The sequence below is a fragment of the Malania oleifera genome, chromosome 5 (genome assembly GCF_029873635.1).
Source record: "Malania oleifera isolate guangnan ecotype guangnan chromosome 5, ASM2987363v1, whole genome shotgun sequence".
In the NCBI taxonomy this organism is placed as follows: Eukaryota; Viridiplantae; Streptophyta; class Magnoliopsida; order Santalales; family Ximeniaceae; genus Malania; species Malania oleifera.
The window spans coordinates 22610123-22623453 of NC_080421.1; the positions used below are offsets into that span (position 1 = coordinate 22610123).

The following is a 13331-nucleotide window of genomic DNA, read 5'->3' on the forward strand; positions in this document are numbered from 1 at the left end:
AAGGGATCAAATATGAAAGAACAAGGGTGTAGAACCAAAAGTGTATGGACCGCTCATGATGCTAAGGAGTTGGAGAATTTATTTGACATCGTGTATATGCTGCCTAACATGCATAGTTGTTGTGCTATTCATCCCCGATACCCATGTTCGCTTATTGTAGTATATAGAAGTGGTTTTGATGACCTCTATAGAGAGAGTTTTGGCTAATACTGTTAATGTACAAATCATAACCATAAAATGGCTGGATCCTCCAACTGTCCATTGTGGTTCAAGGCAGTGGTGTGCATATTAATGCAAAAGGGAAGACCAAGAATTTGTTGCATATTAATGCAAAAGGGAATACCAAGAATTTGTTGCATACTCCACCACTCCTGGACTCAAAAGATCATGAAGATTGGGTGAAAAAAAAAATGATTTATTGCTTGTGTGATTGTGGAAAAGCATGAAGCCACAACTTGCTGTGAGCATGATGTTTCATAGAACAGCCAAGGCCACATGGAACGATCTTTGTGAAAGCTTGTCACGAGGTAAAAATTAAACTCGTGTTTTAGACCTATATGATAAGTTTTTCAAACATGACCAAGATAGTTCAATTATTGAGTATTCTATCACTTTAAAGGGTACTTGGGAGGAACTCAACATCTATGAACTAGTTCCGACCTTGAGATGATTAAGAGGCAAAGAGCAGAGTTTTTGGCTGCCAAGTTTTTGTCTAGGCTAAGTCCTAACCTTCAACCCATCCATTATCAGATTTTTGCTGGTGAATCCGTACCATCCATGAATGAAGCATATGTTAAGAGTCCAACTGATCACCAAAAAAAGGCTCTTTGTCTTATTCTCAAACTAGCCATGGTTAACACTACCTCCAACCATGGTAAGGGAAGTGTTGCAGGGCAAGGACAGGATTTGGAAAGCGGTCGTGGCAGGACAAGGAGGAGTTTGTCATGGAAATTCTCGCATTCGCACACATATGTGCCAAGGAAATCCATACTTTTGATTGCTCTTGGGATCACCATAGAAACCAACTTGGGCTAATAAGTCTCTTGTCAGAATCTGAACTTGGCTTGGGCTAATAAGTATCTCGTTGAGAATGATTTCGCTATTGAAACTTCAAGTGCACATGGCCACTCCACTAAGGAGATGTGTATATCATCTACCATGTCTTGAGAGGAGTATAGCAATCTTGTCTGCATGGTTCAACAACTCAAACTTAGTCTTTCCATCTAATCCTACTGTGGCCCATTCTTGTAGAGCTCGGCTTCTTGCATCTTCATCCTCTTCACCCCAAGTTATTCATTCTAATGCCCCCTTCACATGACAAGTAGTCCTAAATTATCTCAATCCTTGAAACACACTTTTGTATAATCTAAGATTACTCTTGCTGATGGTTCAAGTTACACTTACACCAATTTCTAGTTGTGGCTAAGGCTAGATAACCAAACCATACCCCTCAAACCATTAATCGAACCAAAGTTTCAGTTCAATAAATATTGCAAGCTAAAACCAAAGAGTTTTAAACAATTAAACAAAATTCAATTAACTGGGTTTTAGACCAAAACCGAACCGAACCGTCAAATCCAATTTAAAATTTTAGAATCACTACAAATTTTTATTCCCCCCCCCCCCCCCCCACCCCATAACAATCAACATGTAAATTTTAATATTCATCAATAAAATTGAAGTATCAATCTTAGTGAAATATAATTGCCTTTTATAATTTAAATTATTAAAAAAATTGTATATAATATGTATTTTTATAAATTTTTAATATATCGGTTTAGTTCAGTGAACCATGGTTATTGAATGGGCCAACTTAACCAAAAAAATTAAAACTTCCGAACCAAAATCAAGCTGAAACAATGGTTAACCAACATGTAAAAAAGGGCAGTCTGGTGCACAAAGCTCCCACGTACGCGGGGTCCGAGGAAGGGGCGGACCACAACGGATCTATAGCATGCAGCCTTAACTTGCATTTTTGCAGGAGGTTGTTTCCACGCCTTGAATCCGTGACCTCCATCATTAACCAACATGTAAATTTTAGGAGGTTGTTTCCACACCTCGAACCCATGACCTCCATCATTAACCAACATGTAAATTTTAATATTCATCATTAAAATTTAAGTATCAATCTTAGTAAAATACAATTGATTTTAATTTAAATTACTAAAAAAATTATATATAATATGTATTTTTATAAATTGTTAATATATCGATTTAGTTCGGTTAACCATGGTTATTGAATGGGCAAAATTAACCCCAAAAAAAATTAAAAATTACGAACCAAAATCAAACTGAAATAATGGTTAGCCAATACTTTGGTTTGGTTTTGCGGTTTGGTTCGGTTTTTTGAATTTTCTTACCCACCCCTAGTTGCAGCAATATTCTTTTTCATTTTCTTCTGTGCCTTTTTCCTCTATGTTATATGTGCCTAAATTCCTCTTCAACTCGTTATCAATTAGTCAATTAACTAGATCTCATAACTGTTTAACAACTTTCCTTCCTTCTCATTATGCTATTCGATATCTCCAAACAAAGAAGAGAATTGGTGGAGAACTTGAGAAGGACAGCTTGTACTATTTCGATAGTGGTGGTAGTAGATCTAGTTCCTGTCATACCACTTCCTCAATTTCTACTCGTGGTGTTTCAATTAGTGGCACACTTGTTTGGGTCATCCATCCCTTCAAAAACCATAACAAGTTTTTCCTATGTTCGAGTCTGTTTCTCATTTTGAGTGTACTGCATGTCAGCTAAGAAAGCATTATAGAGCATCTTTTCCATCTAGAATTGAGTCTCATAGTAAATTTCTTAATGTATTACTCAATTCTACCAAGAAAAAAATTTCAGTTTGGCATTAATATTCAAGTTTTTTTTATCTATTAGTGAGCTTAAATTTGTTCAAAATAAGCTTCAATCTCTTTTCTTGGCTAAAGGGATTATTCATCAAATATCATGTACACATACCCCATAGAAAAATGGGTAGCTAAACGAAAAAAATGGATATTTACTTGGTGTCACACAGTTTCTACTCCTTCATATGCATGTTCCTAAAACCTTTTGAAATGACATACTCTACTCCTTCATATGCTCTTCTTACGGTGTTCTACTCAACAAGATCCCCTCCAATGCTCTAAAGGGACAAATTCTCTTCTCTATCATGTACCTACAAACATCCATGTTCACTTTTGTGCATCATTTCTACAAAGCTCTAATACCATGTTAGATTACTACTTTACCAAAAGTTTAAGCAATTAGGTTGTGTTAATGGTTATTTTAGTCTTTTAGTATCATTAGTGTGTTAATGTAATGAGAGTTAGTAAGGGTATTATGGTCGCTAGAATGTATTTGATATGTATTATAAATAGAGGGTGAAACCTATCATTGGGTTAGGTCTTTCATTTTACAAAAAATCTCAACATGGCTCCAAAGCTGGTTATCAGGAAGTCCTAGGTTCTAGTCTCCCTGCCTGTGTTTATCGTGTAGTGTTTAAAAAAATTATTATATTCCCTGAAATAGGTGTTGGTTATCTTGTGTTTATCTCTCCACGTTCTATCAGGCTGCATGTGCAGGGAGAGTTAAAGCTTGATATAGATAGTCAGCCCACAACTTAATAGCTTAACCTTTTAGGTAAAGTGGTAATTTAACAATTTCTTTGGGCGCACATGTTTCGTTCCTATTCCAAGACAAGTTCTCTCCTCTTACTTTAAAAGCATCTTTGTTGGCTACATCTCCATACTCGTAGGAAATATGTTAGTGTAAATGTTACCTTCTTTAAGGGGGCATTTTATTTCTTGTAGAATCCTTGGATGAATCTATTTTGAGTCTAGCAATTTTTGGTTTCCCCTCGAGCATTGACCCTCATGTTCCTACCCTTATTCCTCTAGATAAAACTTTCTCTCCTCTTCCAAATCCAATAGTTTTTGACTCAAAAATAATTGAATGTTTATGATCAATGGAAAGTAGGAACAAACATCACCACCACTAAACATCACCACCACCAGCTCGTTTTGTTCTATCTTTCGGTTCTAAAGATCCATCCTAGCATGAATTGGATTTTCCAACTCCTCATTAAAAATAGGTACCTAAACATTAGTTCAACAATTGTTCTTTACCTTTCTAGTCCTATGCATTCTTTTGCCTCGCCTACTTCCTTTATTTCTATCCCTTCCACACATGTTGAAATGCTTGCATATGCAAACCCTCTATGGAAGCATGCAATGGATGTAGAAATGGATGTCTTGACTGTTTAAGGATCTAGGGTCATGGTGAATCTTCATCCTTGTAAGGAAGTTTGTTAGGTGTCATTGGGCTACACCGTTAAAGGTCTACTCAACAACTCTATCAAGTGGCTTACGGCACAATGGGTCACCAAGGGGTACACCCTAACATATGGTATTGGTTAATTTGCAACCACCTCACATGTTGCTTCACCTAAATTTTCTTCATGTATTGATCTCATGACAACTCTGCCTATGATGCACTTAATGTCCTAATCTTTTCACACACAGTTGGTCCCAGGCTTGGATAAAGGAGGAAGGTTGCATTACGCAACTGACAACCAGCGTAAAACTTGTCAAATCACTATGATATGAATGTTGTCCAATATGCAAGGGTTCCCGCATCATTCTAGACGTGGGTGGGTAAAGAAGTTAGTTCACGAGACTAGGATTGCATTAGAAACTTGGAATATAAAGATACTTACAAGTAAAAGCATGGAAATTGTGGATACAATTATTAGAATAAAAATTAATATAATTTGCCTTCAAGAAACTAAGTGGGTGGGGGAGAAAATTAAAAAAATTGATAAATCAGGATTTAAACTTTGGTATACCGAAAAATAAAAAACACAAGAATGAGGTAGGAATTATTATAGAAAAAAAACTTAAAAGATAGCATTGTAGATGCAAATAGAGTAGGGGATAGAATTATAAAAATCAAGATGGTCTTAGGCCAAGAGATAATAAATATCATTAGTGTTTATGCTCCTTAACTAAGCTTATCAGAAAATCTTAAGAGACAATTTTGGGAAGATATGGATAGTATTATACAAGGCATATCAGGGACTGAAAAAATATTCATAGGAGGAGATCTAAATGGACACATTAGAAGGGATAATAAAGGTAATGAAAGAATGCATGGAGGATATGGATATGGAAACAAAAATGAGTCTAGGGAGATGATCTTATACTTTGCTATGTCATATGATTTTATTCCAATGAATACTTATTTTAAGAAGAGAGAAGAACACTTACTAACCTTCAAAAGTGTACAAAATAAAAGTCAAATAGTTTTTTTCTTAACTAGGAAGGTAGATCGTTTATCATGCAGGGATTGTAAAGTTATCCAAGGAGAAAGCTTAACCACACAACATAAAGTTTAGTTATTAGATATATGTGTTAAAAAATGGAAGAGAAGGGATAAAATAAATCAGTGTAAGAGAACTATATGGTGGAACCTAAAGGAAGAAAATATAATAAAATTTAAAAATAAAATGATCAAAATGGTAATTGGATTATAGAGGATGGTGTAGACGCAAACACTCTTTGGAGTAGGATAACTAGCTCTATTAAAAAAAACAGCAAAAGAGATTTTAGGTGAGTCAAGAGGAAGATTCTCGAATAGCTAATAAAGTTGGTAGTGAGATCAAAATGTTCAAAAAATCATAAAGACAACGAATTTGGTATAAAACATGGCAAAAATGTAGAAACATAAATGACTTTGAAAAGTATAGAGAGGCAAGAAAAATGCAAAAGAGGTTGTTAGTGAAGCTAAACATAGATTATTTAATAATTTGTATGATAGATTAGATACGAAAAAAAAAGGGGGAAAGAGATATATTTAAACTTGTTAGCGCTAGAGAAAGAAAAAGTAAGGATTTAGGTATTGTAAAATGCATAAAAAGTGAGAAGGATATTGTCTTGGTTAAGGAAGAGGGCATAAAAGAAAGATGGTGAAGTTACTTTAGTAAGCTATTTAATGAAAATCAAATAGAAGGCTTAAACTTAAAATTGACAAATGAGGAAAAAATTAAAAATATGATATTTAGTCCCAATATTAGTGTTAACGAAGTTAAGTTTGTACTAAAAAAGATTAAAAAATGGAAAACTATAGGACCAGATAACATCCCAATTGAAGTTTGGAATTGCCTAGGTGAAAATGGAATTATATGGTTAAGTAATTTATTTGACACAATTATAAAAACTAAGAAAATGTCAGATGAATGGAAAAAAAGCACTTTAATACCTATATACAAAAATAAAGGAGATATTAAAAATTGTATTAACTATCATGGAATTAAACTTATGAGTCATACGATGAACTATGGGAAATGGTAGTTGAACAAAGATTAAGATTAGAAACGAAGGTCTCAAAAATCAATTTGGTTTTATGCCTAGGAGATCTACTAAAAAGCTATATATCTTTTACGAAGATTAATAGAAAAGTTTAGGTAAAAGAAAAGGGATTTTCTAAGGTGTTTATTGATTTAGAGAAAGCGTATGATAGGATACCTAAAGAAGTTCTATGGTGGGTTTTAGGGGGGAAAAAAGGTGTATGTAGTAGGTATACTGATGTCATTAAGGATATGTATGATGGTATAATGATTAGTGTAAGGACTATAGGTGGAGGGACTAGAGAATTTCCAATCAAAATAGGTGTACATCAAGGATCAGCTTGAGCCCTTATCTTTTTGCCTTAGTAATGGATCAACTTACTAGAAGTATCCAAAATGAGGTTCTATAATATATGTTGTTTGCAGATGATATTGTATTGATTGATGAAACTGGGAGTGGAGTAAAGGCTAAGTTAGAATTATGGAGAGAAACTTTAGAATCTAAAGGCTTTAGGATAAGTAGAAATAAGACAGAATATATGAAATGTGATTTCAATAATAGTAGGTGGAATATTGGAGAAAAAGTCAAACTTGATGATGTAGAAATAAATAGCACCTGTAGATTTCAATACCTTGGATCTATTATACAAGCTGAAGGAGATATTGAAGAGGATGTAATGCATAGAGTTAAAGCAGGTTGGGTAAAATGGAGAAATGTTTCAACTGTGCTTTGTGATCGTAGAATACCCTTAAAATTAAAAGAAAAGTTTTATAGGCAACTATAAGACCAGCTATGCTATATGTATCAGAATGTTAGGCAATTAAGAAACAACATATCCAAAAAGTGAAAGTTACCGAGATGAGAGAATGCTTAGACAAATGATTAGTATAACATTGAAAGATAAATTTAAAAATATTTGCAGTAAGTTAGGCATAACTCCTGTAGAAGATAAGATAAGAGAGGGACGACTCAGATGGTTTGGACACTTGCAACATAGGCCACATAGCGCGCCAGTGAGGAATAGTGAGTTAGTTGTTATGAGGGGTAATAGAAGGGGTAGGGGTAGACCTAAAATAACTTGAAATGATATAATGAGTAAGGATTTAATAACCCTGAATTTGTCGAAAGAAATTTTCCATGATCGCATAAATTGACAGAAAAGGATTCATGTATCTGACTCCACCTAGCGGGCCTTAAGGCTTGGTGTTGTTGTTGTTGCATTGATTGATGGGGATCAGCTGGCCTTACCCCTTTCCTTTGCTGACATGATGACACGTGGATGGCCTCCAAATATCCACTTTAGTTCATAACTATTTTGCAAGAACCCATGAATTAATGTGCAAATTTCTCTATCAAAACCTTCCCATCTTCAAAAAGTTTGAACACAAAAGTAGTGGAAAATTTTGTTAGCTTTCTTTTGATACCAACATCGCCCTATTTGGAGTTCTCTAGTAGAAGTTATGCCCCAAATACTGAAGGGTGTTCGCGGCTGAAATTGTCCATCCATCAGCAGCTCGCAGGTTTTCCAGTGAGTCTCGACCAAGATGCGACTAGGACACGATGAGGTGCGACCAAGTCTCCTGCACACTAAAGAACTCCAGAGAACTTCGACCAAGAGTGCGAGTAGGAGTTGAACCCCTCCTTTTGACTTTTATTTAATATGTAATATTGCAAGATAACTTGCTTGTATGTGCTTCTTAGTAAGTTGTTCTTAGTAAGTTGTGAGTGTGCATTTATTTCTTTGTCTCCCATGCTTGTATGGGAAGTGTACGTTGTTTAATTGTCTTGTATCCTTTGTGTTAAGTCTTTATATTCTCCATTGTAAGAACTGAAAGTAGCTAAGTCTGAATATTGATATTGAAAGGATTTTCCTTTGCTGAAGTTCATTATAGCTTTATCCGATCCTTGTGATTGAGTGGTGAGAGGCTACGCGTTCTCTCCGGAGATTAGGTGGTGAGAGACTACTAACCTATCCAGCAACTCCATCTCCATATCCTCCCTCCCTCACTCTCACGGCCACCACCAAAGTTACATCCACACGGGCATTTTATATACACAGCAGTTCTACTTCCATCATTACATTTCGAAGCTTGTTCCAAGGATTTTTTGGCAAGATCTGCGTTTGTGTATATACACAGCAGTTCTACTTCCATCATTACATTTCGAAGCTTGTTCCAAGGATTTTCTGGCAGGATCTAAGTTTGTGTGAATCATAACAAATCACCCAACAATTTCATTGGTAAGATTGATATTTTCATAAGCCCTTAACAAGTTGTGAACTCTGGTTTGAAGCCCCATAGTCCCAGTTGAAATAGCCTTTGAATTCTTGCAGTTTATCTATATTCCTGAATCTTGCTTAATCTCATGTCGGATAATCTCTAGTCTTCCCAAAGATTTTCCTTTGGTAAGGTTGTAATCTTCCTAATTCATATTTGATTATAAACCATAACTTTATCTTGTAAGCCTTTGCTTGAAAACCCTAAAATTTCATGTTTGTTAAGCCCTTTGAATCCTGAGAATGCAATATTATTACTTGCTAGTTCAAAATCAATTCTGGGAATATTATTGTGCTAAACATAGAACTACAATCTTGAAAAATTGAAATAGCATCTTTTCCGCATTTAACTCGATTCCTTTGTGAAAGAACTAATTGGGACTTATTTCAGAACAACACCATACACCCTTTCAAAATCCCCACAACATGTGAAATGTCTTATGATTTATGGTGTTTATGAAAGTTAATTGAATTCTTAATTTAAAGTGCATTGAGTGTATGTGCTGGTGTGAGGGTTGAACTGTAGGACATAGGCCACCCTTACCCGTCCTACACCATTGATCTTATGACAGTTAATTCCATTGATCCTCATACCAATTGGATGTGAAGAATTCCTTCTTGTATGGTAATTTGTAGGAAGAGGTATACATGGAGCAACCTCCTTAGTATGCTGCTCAAGGAGAGGATGGTAAGTTATGTAGGTTGCATAAGACCATTTATCTTCTTAGGTAGTCTCTTCAAGCTTAATTTGACAAATTTAGTATGGGGTCACTACATTTGGTTTTATCCAATGCTACTCTCTTCATTTAACTTTTTTCTACCAAAAGGAGATAGGTGAGGTATTTCTAGTAGTTTATGTTGATAATATCATTATCACCAGCTGTGACAAGAGAAGGATTGCCCATATCAAGCAATGGCTTCAAGAAAATTTTCGAAACAAGAACTTGGGTACTCTATGTTACTCTCTTGGTATTGAGATTGTACAATGTAATAAAGGGTTGAATCTATCTCAACAGAAATATACCTTGGACTTGCTAAGGTAGCCTCGTATGTTAGGAGCTAAGCTAGTTGATACTCCTATGAATCCCAGTGTGAAGTTATCTAGGGATGTTGTCCTGAACTTTGAAGATAAATATTGATAGAAGCACTTGGTTTGTGAGTTGAACTACTTGACTATCACTAGACCTAATGTTTTCTTTGTTGTGGGGGTGGAAAGTCAATTTAAAAAAAATCCCAATGCCAAGATGTTGTTTGTAGGATCCTACAGTATGTCAAATGCTCTCCTGGCACAAATTTGATATATAAATGCAATAGAAACTGCAAGATAGATACTCTGATGCAAATTGGGCTAGCTCGGTTGATGATTAAAGGTCTATATTGCACATTTTTCAAAAGTAATCTTGTTCACTGGAGTAGTAAGAAATGAACTACTATAGCAAGATCTTTTGCTAAAGCAGAAAATCAACTTATGACTCAAATTGTGATACGACAAAGCACATTTTAAAGTTGTCATTTTGTGAGAGATGTTGTGCTCGAGAAGCTATGAGGACTTTCTTTGTGAAATATATGGATTAGTTATATTGTCACAAAGACTTTATTTAAGTATGCCTTGTCTAATGATTGTGAAAAGCTAGGGTTAGGTGACATTAATACACCTCCAGCTTAAAATGAATGCTAGAAGAAAATATGCTATTTTAGAAATTAATGTCTTGTGAGTGGGGTTATCTTTGTCTCTATTTGCAGAGGGTAGATCTGGAGCCATACGTATGCTCCTGGAATCTGCCATCACACTTTTCTCCCTTCGTTCCTCTTTCTGTCTTTCTCTTCTTCCTTTCACCATCTCTCATTTTACAATATATAGAATTCTAGATCATAAAAGAGCAAAGTTAAGATCAAGGAGGACTTTAAAAAATCCTCTCTGTAGGATATGATGAAAATTAAAAGCCTATACATTGTTGAATCTGCACTCTATGTTAGTGTGGAATAAAAGATGTTGAACTTCTTGAACAAAAATTTTCAAAATGATTCCAGTACTGTTTCAGAATCTAGCCCTAGTTCATCTCCTAGCAGTAAAAGTAAATGTCTAAACCTCTTGGTGAACCTAAAAGCGGTCGAGGAGCCAAAAAAAAGTATTTGAATGCTACTTTCATATCAAGCTATTGCACTCCTTGTTGAAGGAAATAGAATTGTTGTACTTAGTAAAATACTCATCTTATTAAACATAGAGGATAATCCCAAAAAGTTTGCTGAAGCTATGGATGCTAACAATGTGGAGTTTCAAGAGTTAACAAATAATGAAACAGACTCAATATTATCAAATGAGTAGAATCCTGACCAATTACAATGGTGAAGTAAAAGTCCAACTATAGCATGCATAGTTGGTTTTATTGAACACAAAACTGTTGAAGTCATATGCTACTTTGCCAGGAAATGGTTACCCATCAAGGTGATGATCTAAATGCAGTAGGTCCAAGAATAATGGCCCATGATGAGGCAGTTTGAGCATCAGCTCATGGTGCCTATCAGCTTGGTGCAGATTCTTTTAACATTGTTGTTTTTGGTCAAGTTTATACTGCTAGAGTTACAGAAATGCAGAGGTCAAGCAAGCTTTTTGTTTAGAGTTTAAAAGATGCATTGCTTATGGAATGTATAAAATATATGAAGATTCTCTGGTTGGTATATGTAAGAAAGAAACAAAAATTATAGGAAAAGGATGCCAAGGAGAAGACTGTTGCATGGCTCAAGCATGGAAACATAATGCTAGACCAGTTTTACCAGTGCTGTATTTGGCATGGTGGTGTTTAAGCCTTAGATTTGGAACTGTGTAGATTTGAACTAAATGTAATACAAAACTATATAGAGTTGTGTTAAATTCATATAAATTCAAATCTAAGGCTTGAACTCTGTACTGACAAATGCAATGCAAGTATATGTCCTCTCAAGAATAAAGTTAATGTGTTTGTCATATTTTCAAAATCAAGGCTTTCAGTTGAGATATATTTCTTCTCTCCCATCTGTCACTTTATTCTGATGGTGGTGATGAGTACACTAAACAAAGCATGTGATTTTTTCCCCCCATCGCATTACCCACTTCACTACTGGACCACTGCCAAATGTAGGCAGAAATATGTAGTTGAAATGGGTATCACCTTATTGCACAGTCTCTCTCTTTATCGTGTTTTCCTGGCCTCATACTTGCTAATGCACCGCATATTTGATCAACAGTCTACCTACACCGTTGCTGAGTTTAAAATCAAATCACCTTATGAAGCTTTCCGAAACTATCTCAAACTTAAGGTATTTGGGTACCTTTTCACGGACACTCCTCGCTCAAAGTGCATGTAACTGCTATAACCCATTTCTCAACAAGGTTTTACATTTTGCGCCAAGTCTGCTTATGTGAAAATACATTTCCTTCCATTACTGCAACTCATTCTTCTCCCCCTAGTCCTACTGCCGATATAATGGGTTCTCTCTCCTTTTTTCGCGCGCTTGATCCACCTCCTAATTCATCTCTCACCAAAAATATATATATATACATATATATATATATATATATAAATAAATTTGCCTCATCTCAAAGTTGGGGTTGAGTCCTCAAGATTTTCCTGTTTACAGAGGCTCCAATTTACACAAATTTAAAGCAAACGGATGAAATGTAACGCAACCGAGCTTCTAAAATCAAGTGGCACCAAGAAATTCACAATCCATGGAAAAAAAAAAAAAAAAAACCCACATATAAAATATGAAAAATAGGATCATCTAGAGTCGTTCTACGCAATATTTGAACAAATACGTGCATAATTAGAAAAATGCGCAGCCATTTGAAATTTTGGAACGGACGTATAGATATACGCGTACTTACAGTTTCTCTAAGGTTGAGATTTCGATAGCCATGGCGTCTTGATCCGCCAATTCACAATCGAGGGAAGGCTCCGATTATTACAGAAGTAACGCCTGCAGATCAACAGACAGAGACAGAGAGCAAGAGAGTTCAAATATCAGGCACATGTCAATTGCAAGAGAGTTAACTCCGTTTATTGCCGCCCCGTGGTTCCCCCGTATCTTTTGACATGCGAATATGCATTAAAGATTTCAGCGGTCCGCCTTCCTCTAGCTGTCTACCATTCTCCGGGAAATATTTGTGTCAAGATTAATGTAATGATAAGTTAATACTTACATTATTCATTGAAACCTATTTTAATGTTTATATTTTTAATTAGTATAATTAAATTTTAATATTTATTAACTTTTACTTTTTTTATTTGTTATTTAATTTTATTGATTAGCCAATTTATTTGGGATTTGGATAATATGGATAATAGTAGGAAAAGTATGTATTATTTTTTAAATTTTTTAATACTAGTTATGTACTTGAAATGATAATCACTTCAAAAAAAAAACTTTGAAAGATTTTTTTTCATAGCATTAAGTTCATAATAAATAATAGTGATTGGCTAGTTAGCAGGTAATGTAAATTCGGCATTTTATATATGCAAAGGAGATTTGTTAATATTTTTAAATTTAGTTACGATGATAAAAATAATTACATGACATTAGAAGTACAAATTATTAAAAGAAAATATAAAGAGTAAAATAGATATTATTCAGCAGTATGAGGATTAATTTATGATTTGATTATGTGTGAATTTAAAATAATTTTATATTATTTTTTTTCAAATTCATACAAATTTACATTTAAATTTTACATTTTATAGTTCCAAACA

The 13331-nt window shown here is 34.7% G+C and overlaps 1 protein-coding gene across 1 annotated transcript in view; it reads right to left on the bottom strand.

The window, feature by feature from the left end:
- Window positions 1-12753, bottom strand: part of LOC131155139 (protein DWD HYPERSENSITIVE TO UV-B 1) — a 75998-nt gene extending 63245 nt beyond the window's left edge. Inside the window, exon 1 of the mRNA XM_058108069.1 lies at window positions 12470-12753. Coding sequence (XP_057964052.1) covers window positions 12470-12501 — 32 coding nt within the window. The 5' untranslated portion in view covers window positions 12502-12753. The remainder of the gene's footprint in view (window positions 1-12469) is intronic.
- Between the last annotated feature and the right edge of the window lie 578 nt (window positions 12754-13331).